The sequence below is a fragment of the Anabrus simplex genome, chromosome 1 (assembly GCF_040414725.1).
Source record: "Anabrus simplex isolate iqAnaSimp1 chromosome 1, ASM4041472v1, whole genome shotgun sequence".
NCBI classification, from domain to species: domain Eukaryota; kingdom Metazoa; phylum Arthropoda; class Insecta; order Orthoptera; family Tettigoniidae; genus Anabrus; species Anabrus simplex.
This window is the reverse complement of record NC_090265.1, coordinates 268535068-268554313: the sequence shown is the minus strand read 5'-3', so window position 1 is coordinate 268554313 and position 19246 is coordinate 268535068. Positions and strand designations below refer to the sequence as shown.

The window sequence follows — 19246 nt, the reverse complement described above, 5'->3', positions numbered from 1 at the left end:
TTTCCAAATCTACACAATTTTCGTTCATACTTCTTAGAATTAGGCTTGAGTATGGTTCCGTTTAGGAGCCGTTGGGAAAATGTTCCGACTTCCAAGGAAATCAAGAATAATATAGGAAATTTAAGTAGCTAGCTTTCATCTTCAGTAATAGTCTGTTGACATTAGTGTATGGTTTTGAATTACCGGGTACAAGCCCAATGACATTTAAATTAATTAAGAAAGGCAACTTTCGAGAAAATTACACCTTTTGCAGAAGTGCAAGTTTTGCTATAAATTTCAATCACGATATCATCATGTGTTAAAGGACTGGCATGTAGTTCAATAATATTTGCTCCGTCACAATCTACAGTGGGGTAGTCGCCGTTACCGTTTTCTTGCAAAAAAAAACCAGTCAATTCCATTTATTTATTTTTGTGATTTTGCCCACACATTTTTATGTAAACGGGGTATTTTGAAGAAGGGTCAAAGAGTAGAGTATTTAATACAATTATAAATAAATAAATAAATAAATAAATAAATAAATAAATAAATAAATAAATAAATAAATTGTTTGGCGATAAGCATGTGGCAAAACAGGCAAAACCTTTATGAAATATTCCCCCCCAAAAATAATTTTCCCACCAAAAGGAATGGAATTTCGTTACCTATAAAATATTTCAGAACACGATTCGCACACATTAATTGCCATTGGGGCTTTATCCCATACTGAGTCGTGCTAATGGAATATTGTCAGCTGCTTTGGAATTTAATTTTAATCCAGACACCGAACTTTCATTTAATTTTAGAGGAAGTTTGTAATGTGCACTGTTCAACCGCTGGACAGCAAAACAGCGGCTATTACTGTTCACGAAGTACATGTGTCCAGGAAGACGGTTGACTGAGCATGCGTGCCTACCCCCTTCCATCTTCCCTAACGTGCCACCTACTCAGCGCTCTTACGGTTCAGAGGCGGCGTTGAAGTACTGGCGAGCGCATTGGCCAATCAGAATGCTACGTTTTTCTTCAATAATTTAAAAATATACGGCCAGATTTTTAATGCTTTAATGACACACTGCAAATCTGCAGGCCAAGAGCTTTTGTCAGAATGCTTTACGGCGTCATTTGGTTCAGCCGTTCCCTCAAACTCGCGGACACAAGAATCAGCCTAGTATTTCCAATATATAGCTGCCGCTGGACGAATCAAACCTTCCAGATTGTAAGTAAATAACCTGTTTCTACCATAATTTTCCAAAAACTTATATCCCTTGAATGAACATGCGTACAATCTCCGTCATCAGAGGGATTATTAAAAAATATTCAAATGTTATACTTTATGTTTACAGACAAGTTTCTAAATAATCTAATGTCTTGGTTTTAGCCCCACTAATCACTTTTGCTCTTTACAAAGGCACCAAGGTACCGAAAATTTGTCTCCCAATCGTTATTTTACGTGTCGGGACATCTACCGACACGATACCACCAGACTGAGTTATGATCTAACTCACCTTCCTGGACTCAGAAAGCCACCGGTCTACCATGTGAGCCGCTCAGCCTGGTTTAAAAGCAAGCATCCACTTGCTTAATGGAGGTGCTACCTGGCTCTTTGTAGACTTTAGCAAGCATGGATTCCGTATTTTATTCGTCATCTTAGATGGTCATCCTAAGATCTATCATCTCCTCAAGTTGTTCTCAGACAACCCAGAGGATTTAAATGCGAATTGCAGGATGGCCATATGATCAGGATGTAAGGCAGGCCAGTTGACCTGAGGATAAGAAATTGTATTCCTAGCCTTAAGCAAAGATAGAACATTTTGCATAAAAACGTAATCCAGCATTTTGAATTATACGTCAAGTAGAACTAAATTATGCCCAGTCTCACAGTATCGGCTACTTATCCCTTTTACCCAAAGTTCTCCCCAACAACTCTCAATGTTTCATTTAATATCCCATAAATGTTATAAAAAGACGCATTAGGTGTATAAACATATTGTACGATAATTGCACTTCTCAACGGTATATATAGAGCATTCGTAAGATATGAAATACTTCCATTTTTGGTTTACTGTGCACAAATGACGAAAAACGCTTTCGCAACCCAAGCAAGGCAATACTATAAGTGCAGAATAAATAGATCACCAAACCAAGTGCCAATATATATTAGCAAGCAACTGACACAAATTAAACTGAAAAGTAAAAGAGACTCATACTACTGTCTCGCAGATACCTAAACAGAAAGAAATCCACAATCAACGAGGAGATGTCTCGGGTGTCGCAGACTGGGTCGAGCCAACGCATTTATTACACACTACAGTTAGAACAAGGACATCACTAACACAACCAGTTGATAATCATGAGGACTGGGGAAGCATAAATACATGTCTTTCTTTCTTTCTTTCTTTCTTTCTTTCTTTCTTTCTTTCTTTCTTTCTCAATTCAAATAAGAGAAATGACCTAAGTTACTCTTTGCGGGAGGTAATTCGAGGAGATAAGAGGCGGACTTCATATCACGTGAAATTATTATCTGATAAATCATACGTTGCCAAACCAAAACTCTGCCTATTACATTCAGCCCCTCTACAAACTCCGGAAGACAGAATGGAAATTGCTTAACCCTCTTAATACGTATGCATTTTTTTTAATGATAACAGAGAGACTTCATCGCTTTCTTTTCAAGGTAGCCTCAGTTCGTATTCGGATCATCGCAAGTGAGATTTTCAAACTGGAAAATCGAAGAGCGGTAGGTCGGATCCTAAGTACAGTTGAGACCAGCGGCTGATTTAAGATTAATTGAGCAATAAAAGGTCAAGTTTATTTGCTTGCTTGCGTTTATTAACAGATGTAGATATGATCGTTTGGCCACGGAATGGAAGTAGTGCACCTCTACTTGAAATAAGATACATTTCTATTTGCTGCCGTGAATCAGAAAATACAAGAGGAGAACCCATTGTATCTTGTTCTCTTCTCAACGTACAACTTCGTAATAATAATAATAATAATAATAATAATAATAATAATAATAATAATAATAATAATAATAATTTATTATTATTATTATTATTATTAAGGTTTTCGGAGACGCCGACGTGCTGGAATTTTGTCTGTGTAGAAGTTCCTTCACGTGCTCGTAAAACTACCGACTCGAGGCTGGCGCAACTGAGCACCTTCAATTACTATCGAACTGATTCGGGATGGAACCCACCAATTTGGTCTCAGTCCGTCATGTGCAACTTCACAGTAGTATTGAAGAGTTCACTTAACCTGAGCTACGTATACTGGTAAATAGTTGTTACAATTAAATACATTCTTCAACGTCCGCAACTGGGCGTCATTAGGATCTCGAAGATTACTTTGTCCTTAATTTTTCGTCCTTAATTATAAGCATTTTATACTTCAAAAGCCTATCCCCTTTTAAGTCAGCCTCTGAGCAGTCAAGTCACTTATCGAGTGAAAAATAACTGGTTACCTCGACTGTATGTCCCTGGGTATCAAAATATTAAACAGAGCTGAAGAAAATGCCAAAACCGGAGCCGTCGATTCTATTTCCTCTACTTGCTTGTTCCAGGTTCCACCCACCACATTTTCAACCCAACCACTCTCGGCCAGCTTGTGTTCTTTCCCCGCAAGGCTTAAAGGAGTCTCGATTTTTTATTCCGCAAGGCTTAAAGGAGTCTCGATTTTTAATTCTAAGTTTGGGTCAAAATCCTCATTGTTACGTGGGTCTGATGACTCCAAAGCTTTGTTCTTTAAAAACATCAATATCGTCACCTCATTCATTAATCCACAAAGGTCTCGGAACACGGTCACTTCAAAACGGGAACCCGGAAGAACAAATGACTGGGTCGAACTGAAGTTCACCCAACGAGGATAATAGTATTGTTTCTCCTGAAATCATATTTGTAATTTCAAGTTGTCAATAATATGCTCATAACATCCATTATATCCGGCTCCGTGGCTAAATCAACAAACCGTCCCGGGCTCGATTCTCAGTTGAGTCGGGGATTTTAACCTTCATTAGTTATTTCCTCTGGTTCGGAGACTGGGTGTTTGTGTCGTCTTCAACATTAGATTTCATCCTAGGCAGGGCCCCATTCTCATAAACACGAACACGCAGTGAACCTAAGGCATCAACACGAAAGACCTGCGCCAAGCTCCTGCGGAAGCCGCATGCATTTGTAGTAGTAGTAGTAGCAGTAAACGAGACTCCTGATTATGGAGAGACACGTGGCTCCAGAGTCCATTCTGTCTACAACAGGAACCAGTACCAAGTTAATAAAAGACGGAAAAGATGGCGTTGGCATTATCATATTCCGCCTAGTATCGAAACCTCCAGGAGCTTTCGTGGGCTGCAGGGAGATGGTTCTGATAAGCTGTAAACTTATTCTGGTGTCATGAAATGGATAATTGCAGCGAGTGGAGCACTCGAGTGATCGATCCCAGGTGGAGTTCTTACTTGCTGCCAGCCATCACGTCGCACTCCATGTTTTACGACACGATCTCCTTCCATACGACCGCAGTGTGCTGGCACAGCAGCTCGGGGCAAGAGAGCACGACGCCACACAGCCTATACAAGTTTTAACAATGTGTCCCCAGTAACAACAGGGTCTCTCTGAATAATGAAACAATATTGTAGTCAAGACGTTCAGAAGAAATAAAAGTATAGAAACTACAAACAATTCCCGATTTATGCAAAAAGATCGTTGCTCTTTGCACAAGTCGCAATTTACGTAAGTCGAATTTGTACCATAACGTAAGATTTGTGGCAAACACGTATGAAAAAATCGAAGAAATACTGTTCAATAGTACTACAATGCAAAAACTCAATTGCATATTATGCTTTCTAATAGAATACAAAATCTTATACCGAGCGAGTTGGCCGTGCGGTTAGGGGCGCGCGCAGCTGTGAGCTTGCGTTCGGGAGATAGTGGGTTTGAACCCCACTGATGGCAGCCCTGAAGATGGCGGTTTCCCATTTTCACACCGGGCAAATGCTGGGGCTGTACCTTAATTAAGGCCATAGCCGCTTCCTCCCCACTCGTAGCCCTTTCCTATCGCATCGTCGCCATAAGACCTATCTGTGTCGTACAACTTAAAGAAACGTCTTTTTAAGAAAAAACATATTCTTGCGTTACTTGTTTAGCGTCGCACCAACACATCGAAGGTTTTCGGTGTGAGACAAACATGCCTTTAACGAGACGAAGAAGGCAGTATCGGCAGATTACTGAGCTTGAACGAGGCCGTGTAATAGGGCTGCATCCGCAGTGCATCGTTGTTGGCAACAATGGTCACGGGAAGGCACTGACTCAAGAAGACACGAGTCCGGCCGCACACGAGCCAATACGGAGAGGGAAGACCGCCGTATTCGCCGCATGTCTTTGGTGGATCATACTGCAACTGCAGCAGCCATTAGGGCGTCAGTTGGCGCCAGTGTGACACAGCGAACTGTAACACGTCGATTACTTGAGGGACAGCTCCGAGCCACACGTCCTGTAGCGTTCATGACACACTTGCAATCACTGGCATCTGCAACTCGAGTGGTGTCATTGGAAGGCGGAGTGGTGATCTGTTGTGTTCTAAGACGAGAGCTGTTTCTGTCTTGGTGCCGGTGATGACCGTAGGCTGGTAAGGAGGAGTCCAAGTGAGCACTTGGAACAAAGCTGTCTGCGGCGTCGACACACTGGACCTGCACTAGAAGTCATGGTCTGGGGAACAGTTTCCTTTGACAGCAAGAGCACTTTCGTCGTTATCCCAAGAACCTTGATAGCGGATCTGTATGTCAGACTGGTGTGAGAAACCGGTTATGTTGCCTTTCATTCGCAGTACTCAAAGGGGTGTTTTCCAACTGAATAACGCTCGTCCTCATACCAGTGTCGACCAGTTGCCTTAGCCTGGCAGATTATTAGACCTTTCGACTTTTGAGCACGTATGCAGCGTCATCCAGTACCAGCATTAGCCGCTGCTCATTGACTAAGTGTAACAGGCGTGGAACTCCATCTCACAGAATGACATACGGCTCCTGTACGACACAATGCTTGTAGGTTTGCATACCACCATGTTACATGTCTCCTCGCGCATACTTGAATCTGTGACCTGGAAACTTTAATAAATTAAATGTTTCCTACACAACTACTTAGCCTAAATTGCATTTATTTAAACAAATGTCTTCTTAGCGTTGAGATTTCGTTTTCTGTCAGTGTATAATTCAAACAAATATTTAGAATATACTTTTTAATGTTTGTAGACAACGGTAAAAGTCATTATTGATACACTGGATCTGATTTAGAATATGAAAAGAATTAAGTAACATAAAATATAATTTTTAACAAACGTTCTAGTTACGAAATACTACTTTCAAGCGAATATATTTTGAGCCCTAGAAGTAATACAAAATATTTATCTATTTTATTTCCTTATTCTTTGCTAGAAATTGCATTTACAATGCAGCTAACGTTGGAGGCCGAAAGAATCTTGACTTATCATGTTTTTATTTATACTCAACACTCTAAGATTAATATGAAACTTGCATATGACTAACCAAATCTATAAGCGTCTTGAAAAGAGAAAAGAGCAACGCAACTTGCAGTTTTACGTAAATGATGGTAACGCAATCATAGTCACGGGTCCTCTGGTTTCACGTGGAAGCCGGACCACAAGAACGTGATATTTAATTTTAAAATGCCGCATGCAATGGCGGGGATTCGAACTATGGCCGCGTTAATGTCACTCGGCTATTATGGCCGCGAGTAGAAAAGAATATCACGAAGCCTGTATTTCAAATATCAAAAAGTCTGAGTCTTATTCAGTTCTCATGGTATAAGAGAGTTCACCTGCGCGGTTCTCGAACTGTTTCTTTAATTACAGTAAAGTGATTGTAACTATCAATCTCTACGGTCGCCACATAAGACGAAAAGCGTGATATAATTGAGTTTCGCTAGCGGTGTTGCCCCTTGCCCGAAATCATACTGACTATGAATTTTCAGCTACGCATGTGCATGGTTACTTTGGTGGTTTTCAGGTATTTCTTTCTTTATATTTAGTAACATTCTCCACCTGAATATTTCATCGGTTGTTTGTGATTCATAGCAGTATGTACATTACAAGGTTATGTGCCAAACTGTCTTCATGTATTCAAGTCTTAGAAAACGTTGTGATTATCACGCAGTGGGGAACAATGTTTGTTACGTTATAGAAAGAAAAAACGAACATCGTCATTCGCCACACAGCGCCGACAGTGGCACGACAGAAGAGAAGCAAGCTTGTAGTTTTCCGAGGCTGTTAATAACGCGCTCATATCCATGGAAACTTCATTTTCACGTGGAATCCGAACCACAGGGCCGGGATTCGAACCAGTTACAACCACCCAATATTTAGCGACTACACCGATAAACCACTCCATTATGACAACCCTGACCCGGGAATATCAAGCGCGCCTAGAGCGAGGAAAGTAAAATATGGTATACTGATAGAATAGTATCTACACAGCTAGAAATGCCACCTGCAGAGCGTAGCTCATGACGTATGTCCCTTGACGTGGGCTAGTGAAGCAGGTATACAACGCGACCGACAGGTTGGCTGTACACGTTGCACTTCCTGCTGCCATGGATAAGGGAAGCGATTTTACAGGGTTGCAAAACAGGATGATCATAGTCTTTCGGGCCAGGGGAGGTCGCATTTCGGAAACAGCGACGTTTGTGACTGTTCATGTGCCTCTGCGGTAAAAGTGTATCGTGAGTGGAAGAATGGCACCACTGGAAATAAACATCGTGGAAACTGCTCCATGATATCCGGTGTGTGAGGCCAACCGACAGTCTTCCGTGGAACAGCTTACCGTACAAGTGAATCAGGAGGCACCCAGACATGTTTCTACCGCAACAGTTCAGCGAAGCCTTCTGCGAATGGGGCTCCAGAGAACGAGAAACGTGACTGTACCCGAGTTAACACAGGTGCATCAACGAAATTAACCGGAATGTGCTCGACAGTATGGCGACTGGACCGTTGCTGATTGCCAACGGGTAGCCTTCTCCGACGAGAACCTCCATAGAACGAATGGACATCAGCGAGTCCTGCGAGAAACATGGAAGAACCAACATCCTGCACCACTGTTAGATGAACAAACGGCGGGGGCAGTGTTATGGTCTGGGGTATGTTGTGGTATTCTCTAGATCCTACCATCCGCGAGGAAGACACTCTTGATCGATATGGATATGAATCTTTCCTCGGCGATCACATTCACCCGTACATGATGATTGTCTTTCCTCGGGAGGATGTGATCTTCCATCACGATAATGCGTCTTGTCACACGGCTAGAAGTGTTTGCACGTGACTAAGAGTACAATCAAGACTTCAAAGTTCTCCCTGGGCCCCAAACAGTCCCAATCTCAATCCAATTGAACATCTGTCGGACCACCTCGAGCTTCGTGTTCACTGTCTGGCGCCTTCGCCACGCACCCTTCAACAGTTGTGGGCAGCACTGCAGAGAGCGTATCTCCAGATAATGGAGACCTATCAGCACTTGAGTGAGTCATGCCAGCATATCTAGCTGCTGTCCGTGCCGCGAAGGGCGGTTACTCTGGATAGTAGCAGCTGGTCATAATAATGTGATTCGACTATGTAAGGGGCAGGTCTACAAGCTCGCAGTTAGTAGTGTCTCCAGCATCAGAATGGGAAAAGCGGCCGAACGTCGAACCAGGCTTCACTAAAGCAAAATATATAAAATGGCGGACTCTGGTGAATATTTTGATAAAATGCAAAATATTGTTCATTTTTGTGAAGCCGCACTTTTCTCAGCATGAACCGCTCCATTGTTATACTGGTATTTTTACTGATTGCCTAATACTTTTGTCTTGTTTACTGAACTATGAGAAATGTATTTATATTTTTTTTCTCATGTAATACCATGAACTTATTTGGCATACTAAAACCAGTAGATATTCGTTCATACTGTCTGAAAATCTCACCATTTATTTTGATACATGTATTTTTACTCCTTTCTGAAAATGGAAATACATAAATACGAGTCCTCTTTTTGACTTGAAATTTTGTGAAGACTTTAATACCATTAGGTTTACTCCCATCCTTTTCTCTTTCTTCTGTTCAGCCATTTTGTAACTCTCATTCGTATTTATCTGTAGTTCCATTTTTTTTTTTTTTTTTGCTAATTGCTTTACGTCGCACCGACACAGATAGGTCTTATGGCAACGATGGGACAGGAAAGGGCTAGGAGTGGGAAGGAAGCGGCCGTGGCCTTAATTAAGGTACAGCCCCAGCATTTGCCTGGTGTGAAAATGGGAAACCACGGAAAACCATCTTCAGGGCTGCCGACAGTGGGGTTCGAACCTACTGTCTCCCGAATGCTGGATACTGGCCGCACTTAAGCGACTGCAGCTATCGAGCTCGGTTAGTTCCATTTCAACATGTTTGCAAATGTTTATCAATTGTTAATTGGCGTGACCCTTTTCTTTCTTTGAATTTACGGTTTTCAAATGTATGTACGATGTATTGTAAAGATGAATTCCCCAAATATAGACAAACAAAATAAAAATGTCCATTACAACATGAGTGCGGAAATGCTTGATTTTCAGGTTAATTCCACCCAAACTGTGATATGAACCCGAACGTGTCCCATCATGCAGGTGGTTGGCGTTACAGCAGATGTTAACCTAAGACACTCTGACAGTTACTTCAGAGGCGAACGGTACACCGAGCGTCGTGTTTGAAGTTATACTGAGCGACATGCATCAACATCAAGAGCTAGCAAAAGTCATTTCATGTACGGTAAGGCGGATGACAATGCCGCGCTGGCCCATCGTTTATATCAGGAAAAGTACCCACAATGGAAATCTCTAAATCGGAAGACGCTTGAATGTCTCCAGCGTCGTCTGTGCGAGCGTGGAACGTTTGCACCTCGTGCTTTCGAAAAGGAACGACCAAGATCTACAAGTTCAGATGTAGAGGAGGGGATTTTGGATACCGTACAGACGATTCCTTCTAACAGCACAAGAAGGTTAACGATGCAAGTGAAAATCCCTCATTCGATATCTCGTAACGGTTGTACCTATTCTTACCATTGCTTCACGTCGCACCGACACAGATAGGTCTTATGGTGACGATTAAACGGGAAAGGGTTAGACGTGGGAAGGAAGCAGCCGTGGCCTTAATTACGGTACAGCCCCAGCATTTGCTTGGTATGAAAATGGAAAACCGCGGAAAACCATCCTGAGGGCTGCCGACAGTGGAGTTCGAACCCACTATCTTCCGAATGCTAGCTGACAGCTACGTGACTCAAACCGCGCAGCCACTCGCTCGCTACATGCCAATCTTCCTTTCAGTCACCAACCGCGGTTCTTTTCCAATGTGTGGGCCGCTGTCGTTGCAGATCGGTTAATCGAATCCCATGTACTTCCAAGCAGATTTACAGGGCAGGTGTACAGAAAATTTCTCGAAAACACCAAACCTGATTTTTTAAAAAGACAATCCACTGATCATTCAACAGGCTCACTTCATCCATGATGGCACAGTTGCACTTGCTCGTCGGTGCTTTGAATGAAGGTTTCTTGATTGATGAACAGGTAGATAGATGTGGGCCTATTGCCTGTCCTCCACGCTCATGTGATCCGAAACCCCTCCATTTCTACCTGTGCGGTCATTTGAAATCAATGGTGTATTAATCTCTAGTGCTTGATATGGAAACCATTCGGAATCGAATTGTAAGAGGTTGTCAGGACATACGCAATACAGTACTCCGAAAATTTGTGATCGTCTTGGAAGGGCCATGCGATATTGAGGTGAGGTCTGTGGACGTTTTGAACATCTTCTGTACGAAAATGCGAAAAGGTACGTGTCATGGATTCACCTTTGTAACGCGGAAACCAATAATTTCCGATCCAAGATGTAACGGATTATTTTGATGGGGAATGTATCCCTGAAGCTGTGCCCACTATTTTTGATCATCCTGTATATACAGAATTAGTTTAAAATGGAATCACTCTTGCTTGTCCTAAACTCTTTCCTCTGTTTACATTACTGAGGTTGTTCTTCAAATACGCACGCAGTTACCCGGCTCTGCGTGACATCGCGTGCTATCTTAATGCGTATTATAACAGAATACACTGTGGTGCCTTGTATATTTGACTCCACGGACAATTTCTCTGGGTCAGAAATGGTATGTGAAAGTTGGGTATATTACACCCAGCCAAAATGTCGAGTAAGATTCTCCAACTGTAATCTATTGTAATCCTAATGTGTACATATTTCATATGAAGTGCGTTCATGATTACATAGTCGTCGGTACGACCCCAATGATTTGGCAGTTGGACCTGCCTTCCACTTGTCATCGTGTACATAACAAAAACTACGTTACACACACTACAGAAACTAGAACAATGCCACAAATAACATCGTACACAAGGCTACTAATCCCTAGAAGCAGGAGCAATAACAACAGAAATGCCTCATAGGATTTACCGACAGAGAGGGTCATCTATGGAAGGTATGGCTAATATCACATAATTGCCGTCACTTTCAACATTCTTTATCTACAACAGAAGATGTTTACGCAGAATGGATTGTGGAAGATCTGAACGATATTACACTGTTCGACCGAGGAATCGTAATGTGCACATAAGAGCGTGAACACAGATTTCTAACCAGGCAATACAGCACATTTCTAGCGAGTTCAAATTACATTTGCTCCCATCGTAAGGGAACACCACAGAGTGTCATCTGAACGGCCCAACCACTTCAGTCCTTTGACGCGTTAATAGAGTCTGCTTTTCTCGAAGAGAAAAATCGTTTTTCGTTTAGGTCATCAGTCTATTGACTGGTTTGATGCAGCCCTCCATGCTACCCTATCAGTTTGCTAAACTTTTCACTTTTACGAAACTGCTACATCCTACATCACATCTAACGTAATCTGTTTGACATGTTCATGGGTTCGAGCCCCACTGTCGGAAGTCCTGAAAAAAGTTTTCCGTGGTTTCCGATTTTTACACCAGGCAAATGATGGGGCTGTATCTTAATTAAGGCCACGGCAATTTTCTTCCCACTCCTAGGCCTTTTCCATCCCATCGTTGCCATAAGACCTATCTGTGTGGGTGCGACGTTAAGCCAATTGTCGCATCGACACAGATAGGTCTTACGGCGCCGATGAGACGGGAAAGGGTTAGGAGTGAGAAGGAAGCAGCCGCGGCCTTAATTAAGATACAGCCCCAGCATTTGCCTAGTGTGAAAATGGGAAACCACGGACACCTATCTTCAGAGCTGCCGAACCCTTATCTCCCTAATGCAAGCATTTACATTCGTAAATACCATAATTAGACAAAATATGAGCGGCCGTTAAGTATATTACAATTTGCACACTAATAATATTAAGATATTCGATCAGAACATGAATGGCTCAGACGGTAGTGGCTTTCTGAGGCCATGTTGATGGGTTCGATCTCGGTTCAGTCCTATGTTATTTCAAGGTGCTCAAGTATGTCAGTCTTGTATCGGCAGATTTACCATGGCACGTGGTTCCTTCGCCTTATTTTGTTAATTTCTCCCTTCCTAAGATGGTGTTATTAGGTTTGCGATACCTACGGTGTCTTTCTTTTCTTCGTCTTTCGTGGTTATACCACTCTTGTTGGAAATCCGAAGGTTCGCTTGAATTCTTCAAAAGGGGTACACTGCAAAGACAAACACATTCATGCAGCACAAACTTTGACCCAAGTAGCTCCTGTCAAAAGCAGTTATTCTCATTTTCCTTAACGGCTATCACGTCTACATATTATTAACATATCTGTAACCTATTGTGGATGCTGAATAACAAAAGCTTTCTAAATATATTTAAGTAGACTACTTTTTTAAATGTACTTAATATTGAAGTGTGGTAGAACATCACTAACAGGTAAACAAGGAGAATGCAGATCGAATTCCGGTCAGGATAGAGAAATTTTTCGAAATACAGTAGAATGTTCCTCCCTCCGCTCTGATTCGGATTCCAAATAGAAGTGTGTTCTGAGGCTCATGATCACAAAATTATCAGTCGTCTCCGAAGTTTTTTTGCTTTTCCATATAAATTCAGCTCACCAACGTCGTATGTGGAAGGGCCTTCTGATATCGAAAGAGCTACATTCCACATGGTGTTCTACCAGAATGAGTTTAAATAAAGTGATTAGTTCGAAATATTTTGTTACTTTTCAGAATCAAAATGTTGAAATCTTTACTTTGGCGTTATAGGGATGTGTGCAAGAACCACGCTACTGCGACCTCTGTAGTAATATCTCTATTCCATTATGTGTAGAAATGGAAGAGATACCACAGCTCAAAAACTGGTGCTTTCTCACCATTTCCTGGAATGAATGTGGAATAAACTGGACGGACGGACACACACACACGCATACGCACACGCACTCTCTCTCTCTGCAAACAAATAATAATCATAGCTCCATAATTCAATCAACAACTTCTGAGGTTTCATAGTGGTGATCAGTGCGTCAATCACTTTGACGGCGTCAAGACCTAGGCTCCATTAAGAGCGGATTTCGCCTACAACATGAGCAGGATATTCTTCCCAATAGGGCTAATTGTGAAGACAACTGCAAAACTGGTACTGAAAAGGTCCTCGAGCGACTGAAATTCCCTTTGAATAGGACGGGATAAGAAATAATAAAGCGACAAGCTTTCAAAAGAGTTGTAGGGGAAGCCCGACGAGTGCGCGGAAGCCCCTCGTGTAAGACAGCTTATTACAGTAAACAACAACACAGAGTGAACACACCGCACCACGGAGATACACAACAAATCTGTCCTCAAACCGAATTATTTTACTGTTGTTGCTATTGTTTTTCAGGATATCGAGCAGAATACCAACAGGAGAGGCTCTCAAACTTCTAAAAGTTGGTATCACATACTTGCTGGGCTGAGTGGCAGTGTCGGTTGAGGCGCTAGCTTCTGACCCCAACCTGACTGATTCGATCATGGCTCAGTCCGGTGGTATTTGAAGGTGCCCAAATACGTCAGCCTCGTGTCGGTAGATTTACTGGCACGTAAAGTAACTCCTGCGGGACTAAATTCCGGCACCTCGGCGTCTCCGAAAACAGAAAAAGTAGTTAGTGGGACGTAAAGCCATTATTATTATTATTATTATTATTATTATTATTATTATTATTATTATTATTATTCTTATTATTATTATATGCCTTTGCTGGCAGGACCTAGTGTTTACAGTACACTATGTCTTCTGGTATGGGCTAGAACAATTTTGTTACTTTCATTGATCTGTCTCTGTCTTATCCTTGACTTTGACAATGTGAAAGTGACTGAGGTATGAGCGATGCTAGTAATGTCATTCCTTATGCAGCCAGTCCCTGCTATGAATGGTGTGAAAATGTTGCTCATAGGGTCAGTTGGTGCATGCATTTCAGTGGGCTTGGCAGACTGATTGTAACAGCAACTTCTGGTTCGGTGAGGAAAGCAACGGGAAACTACATCACTCCTCATTTCCCTAGTACGCCTCTTCAGTGATGCCTAGGCCATCTATGACAGCTGATGGCATAGCTGTTGAGGATCCAACCAGCCTTAGGGCTGAAGACTGAACATACATTATTATTATTATTATTATTATTATTATTATTATTATTATCACATACTCATGACTAAAAGTTTAATAGAGTTCCCGTGAGAACCGTGATTTGAACCATTTGGCACATTAGCACAAGCCAGTACTGAGCAAATATCGAATTAGTCGTACACGGATGAGGCAAAGCTCATTTTAAGCCTCACGACGAGAAGAACAAACTCTGTAACTAGTTAAGTCCCTGCGGGATACCGGAAACGATATTTTAAGCCCTTAATCCAACCGTTCTCGAGATACTGACACCACACCGGCCGTAACCATGGCAACGTCAACTCAAGGGTTGTAGAATGAAAGCCTGGTGTTCGAAATAGGCACGTGCATGATTGTGGCACGGTCAAAGAGAGTTCCTGTTTATATTTTAAACTCACACCTAGCGTTAATGTGCCAGGTACGTATTATTTCTGGATCCACATTTCCATACTGTTATTGTCATAATGATTGTGAATAGCATCAAAGCGCTTTCGCTATTTACCAGGCCGATTTCTAACTAGCGTTAATCTGCCGAGATCCTTACGGGTATTGGATCCACCTTTCCATACTCTTAATCAGCGAAATGATTTTATATAGTAGCAGAGTGTTCTTTCGCTATTTACAAGAGATTATGTTCAAACTTACCAAGTACGGTGGTAGGTCATCTTGGACAAACCGCAGACAGCGTTCTCTAGTCAGAGATCCTCCAAAGAAATGGGCACCAAGGAGGTGATCACGCACGATGCCACACCATACGTTCACGCCCCACTGTACCTGAAAAACTACCAGTCGTACCCAAATGGGATATCCACATCCCAGTAGTGTATATTATATCGATTAACAGTTTCATTGTTGTAGAAACGCGCTTCGTTGGTAAATAAAATGGTTGCTAAACAGGCAGGACCTGTGTTTACATGCTGTAGGGTCCATTGACATAACGCTACCCGGGCTTCGAAATCATGACCGTGTCCTTCCAGGGACGCAGTAGCCCGCAGACGTCTTTCCACACTCCGAAATGTCATGCCTGTCGGTTGTCGTCTATCCGGATATCGTTCTTGATCGAGGCGTTGTGCCTGATATGCATTCTGTCTAGTTTCTTCACAGTTGAATAAAATATCCACATCTCGTCGTGGAATACACCACGAGGCAGTGAATAAGCTTTGTGTTGTGACTTGGCTCGAAGAAGGGAAGTTCGCAACTATATACCTACCTGACATCGCATGCTGTTATCGTTCCAATAGGGTAAAATTTGCCATGTTTGTGGTCTACGAAGCTTGGACCATGTAGGACGTAGCTAACTGTCTGTCCGTGTCCTAGCCACAGACCATCACGGCCTCATCCTCGTCCAACCCAGCTCAATACCCTATGCCACGATACATACGGCCTATTACAGGGCCAAATAAACAAAGCAACCTTACCATGTACCACGCACTTGGTGGCAAAATAAAAAATAAAAAATGCTTCCGTGGGATTAGAAATTTCGAGCATCGTCCACCATCACAACTCCCACCGCGCCCCTGCTATTGCGAGGCTTGACATGCAGCGTGCAGGTTCCAGCCTATACAATACCTGCTCCTGGTGTGTTGTCGCAGTTCTATAAAACTAACTACATGAAATCCTCTTTCTTTCACATATATTAGAGTTAGCAAGTGAATGAGAATATGAACATCAAGTTTTGGCCATAACCACGATAGCTAGAGGCATCAACTTGTTGCTGATAGAAAAACGTCACCAAATTGTGAAATCAGCGTCTCTACAACTGCATCCCCACCTTTTAGCAGGGAGTCTTCCCGATCTGTTCTGATGTAACTCGATAAAGTATTTACAAAATCTTCATATCATTTGAAAATCTCGATTGCGAGTCTCGAAGTGTCCAAAGACCATGGGTTCTCTTGTTCTTCGTGATGATTATGATAATAGTAATAATTTTTAAAAACCAGGCCAGTTGGCCGTGCGGTTAGGGGCGCGCAGCTGTAAGCTTGCATCCGGGAGATAGTGGGCCCGACCCCCCCTCCCCTCCAGTCGGCAGCCCTGAATATGGTTTCCAATTTTCACACCAGGCAAACGCGGGGGCTGCACCTTAACTAAGGCCGCGACCACTTCCTTCCCACTCCTAGGCCTTTCCTATCCCATCGTCGCTATAAGACTTATCTGTGTTGGTCGACGTAAAGCCAAATTCTAATAATAATAATAATAATAATAATAATAATATGGTCTCAACTATCGTGTTACAAATATTTCATTTTGAAGCCGTTTACAAACACACTGTCAAAACGACTGCTGCCTAGCCAGACAGCCTGCCTGTAGTGGCATGTAGTCTGTGTATCGACATCCTTAGCCGCATTGCTGGGCTTTCGTAAGAGGTCTGCCGCCTCTATATAGTATCAGACAACTCCTCAGTCTCACGAAGCTCAATGAACCCTGCTCCACTTTTCAGTGCAGAATTAAAATCCCCAGACCGGCTGGGCAACGAACTCGGGGCTTCCGGGTAATAGGCAGGCACGCTTCCCCTACAGCTTGGTTTGGCGCCGTTTAGGATGCCTGTAATACTCAAGAATCCGTTCAACGTAGGAGTTCGTTCAAGAACGTTTTGTTACTACACGTCCCTGCAGTGCATACAACCGTACTCACGCAGTAGTTACGACGATAGAGATAGAAAAATGGCGATAGAAAATAAAACATGCCACTGATTCGCAGGAAGTACATACGGTAATCATTTTAATGTCCATATGCAAAAATCGAAGCTGAGAACATCGAGGATTTGATCTGATACTTCAGACGCCTCACAATCGCAACAACCACATCCTTCTCCACCTGTCAAATATATCAAGAGGCTCGATATTTTGCTTACTCATTACTCTTATTAGTTTAAGTCAAATATGTATGACGATGTAGAGTCCAGCCAACTTCTCATCTAGGTGTTTGGGGTTCGTTAATCATACAAATAGAGCGAAACAAATAGTTGTTGAATCCAAATAGAAGTCACGGGAAGATTTTGGTAATAACCTGGAAAGGCTAGGTCAAGCAGCAGGGAAACCTTTCTGGACAGTAATAAAGAATCTTAGGAAGGGAGGGAAGAAGGAAATGAACAGTGTTTTTAGTGATTCAGGTGAACTCATAATAGATCCCAGAGAATCACTGGAGAGGTGGAGGGAATATTTTGAACATCTTCTCAACGTAAAAGGAAATCTTCCTGTGGTGTTGCGAACAGTCAAGCTCATGGGGAGGAGGAAAATGATGTTGGTGAAATTACACTTGAGGAAGTGGAAAGGATGGCAAATAAACTCCATTGTCATAAAGCAGCTGGAATAGATGAAATTAGACCTGAAATTGTGAAGTATAGTGGTAAGACAGGGATGAAATGCCTTCATAGAGTAGTAGGATTAGCAAGGAGTGTTGGTTAGGTACCTTCAGATTGGACAAAAGCAGTAATTGCACCTATCTATCAGCAAGGGAATAGGAAGGATTTAACAACTATCCATGTATCTCACTGATTAGTATACCAGGCAAAGTACTCACTAGCATTCTGGAAGGGAGGGTGCGGTCAATCGTTGAGAGGAAGTTGGATGAAAACCAGTGTGGTTTCAGACCACAAAGAGGCTGTCAGAATCAGATTTTCAGTATGTGCCAGGTAATTAAAAATGCTACGAGAAGAATAGGCAGTTGTGTGTATGTTTCGTAGATCTAGAGAAAGCATATGGGAGGGTACCAAGGGAAAAGATGTTCACCATACTTGGGGACTATGAAATTAAGGGTAGATTATTAAAATCAATCAAAGGCATTTATGTTGACAATTGGGCTTCAGTGAGAATTGACGGTAGAATGAATTCTTGGTGCAGGGTACTTACAGGGGTTAGACAAGGTTGTAATCTTTCACCTTTGCTGTTTGTAGTTTACATGGATCATCTGCTGAAAGGTATAAAATGGCAGGGAGGGATTTAGTTAGGTGGAAATGCAGTAAGCAGTCTGGCCTATGCTGACGACTTGGTCGTAATGGCAGATTGTGCCGAAAGCCTCCAGTCTAATATCTTGGAACTTGAAAAGAGGTGCAATGAGTATGGTATGAAAATTAGCCTTTCGAAGACTAAATTGATGTCAGTAGGTAAAAAATTCAACAGGGCTGAATGTCAGATTGGTGATGCAAAGCTAGAACAGATCGATAATTTCAAGTATTTAGGTTGTGTGTTCTCCCAGGATGGTAATATAGTAAGTGAGATCGAATCAAGGTGTAGTAAAACTAATGTAGTGAGCTCGCAGTTGCGATCAACAGTATTCTGTAAGAAGGAAGTTAGCTCCCAGATGAAACTATCTTTACATCGGTCTGTTTTCAGACCAACTTTGCTTTACGGGAGCGAAAGCTGGGTAGACTCAGGATATCTTATGAATAAGTTAGAAATAACAGACATGAAAGTAGCGAGAATGATTGCTGGTACAAACAGGTGGGAACAATGGCAGAAAGGTACTCGGAATGAGGAGATAAAGGCTCATTTAGGAATGAACTCGATGGATGAAGCTGTACGCATAAACCGGCTTCGGTGGCGGGGTCATGTGAGGCGAATGGAGGAGGATAGGTTACCTAGGAGTATAATGGACTCTGTTATGGAGGGTAAGAGAAAAAGAGGTAGACCAAGACGACGATGGTTAGACTCAGTTTGTAACGATTTAAAGATAAGAGGTATAGAACTC

At 42.3% G+C, this 19246-nt stretch overlaps 1 protein-coding gene across 1 annotated transcript in view; it reads right to left on the bottom strand.

Annotated features, from left to right (window-relative positions):
• Window positions 1-5347, bottom strand: part of KrT95D (phosphofurin acidic cluster sorting protein KrT95D) — a 368788-nt gene extending 363441 nt beyond the window's left edge. The window contains exon 1 of the mRNA XM_068225917.1: window positions 5280-5347. Coding sequence (XP_068082018.1) covers window positions 5280-5347 — 68 coding nt within the window. The remainder of the gene's footprint in view (window positions 1-5279) is intronic.
• Window positions 5348-19246: the final 13899 nt, after the last annotated feature.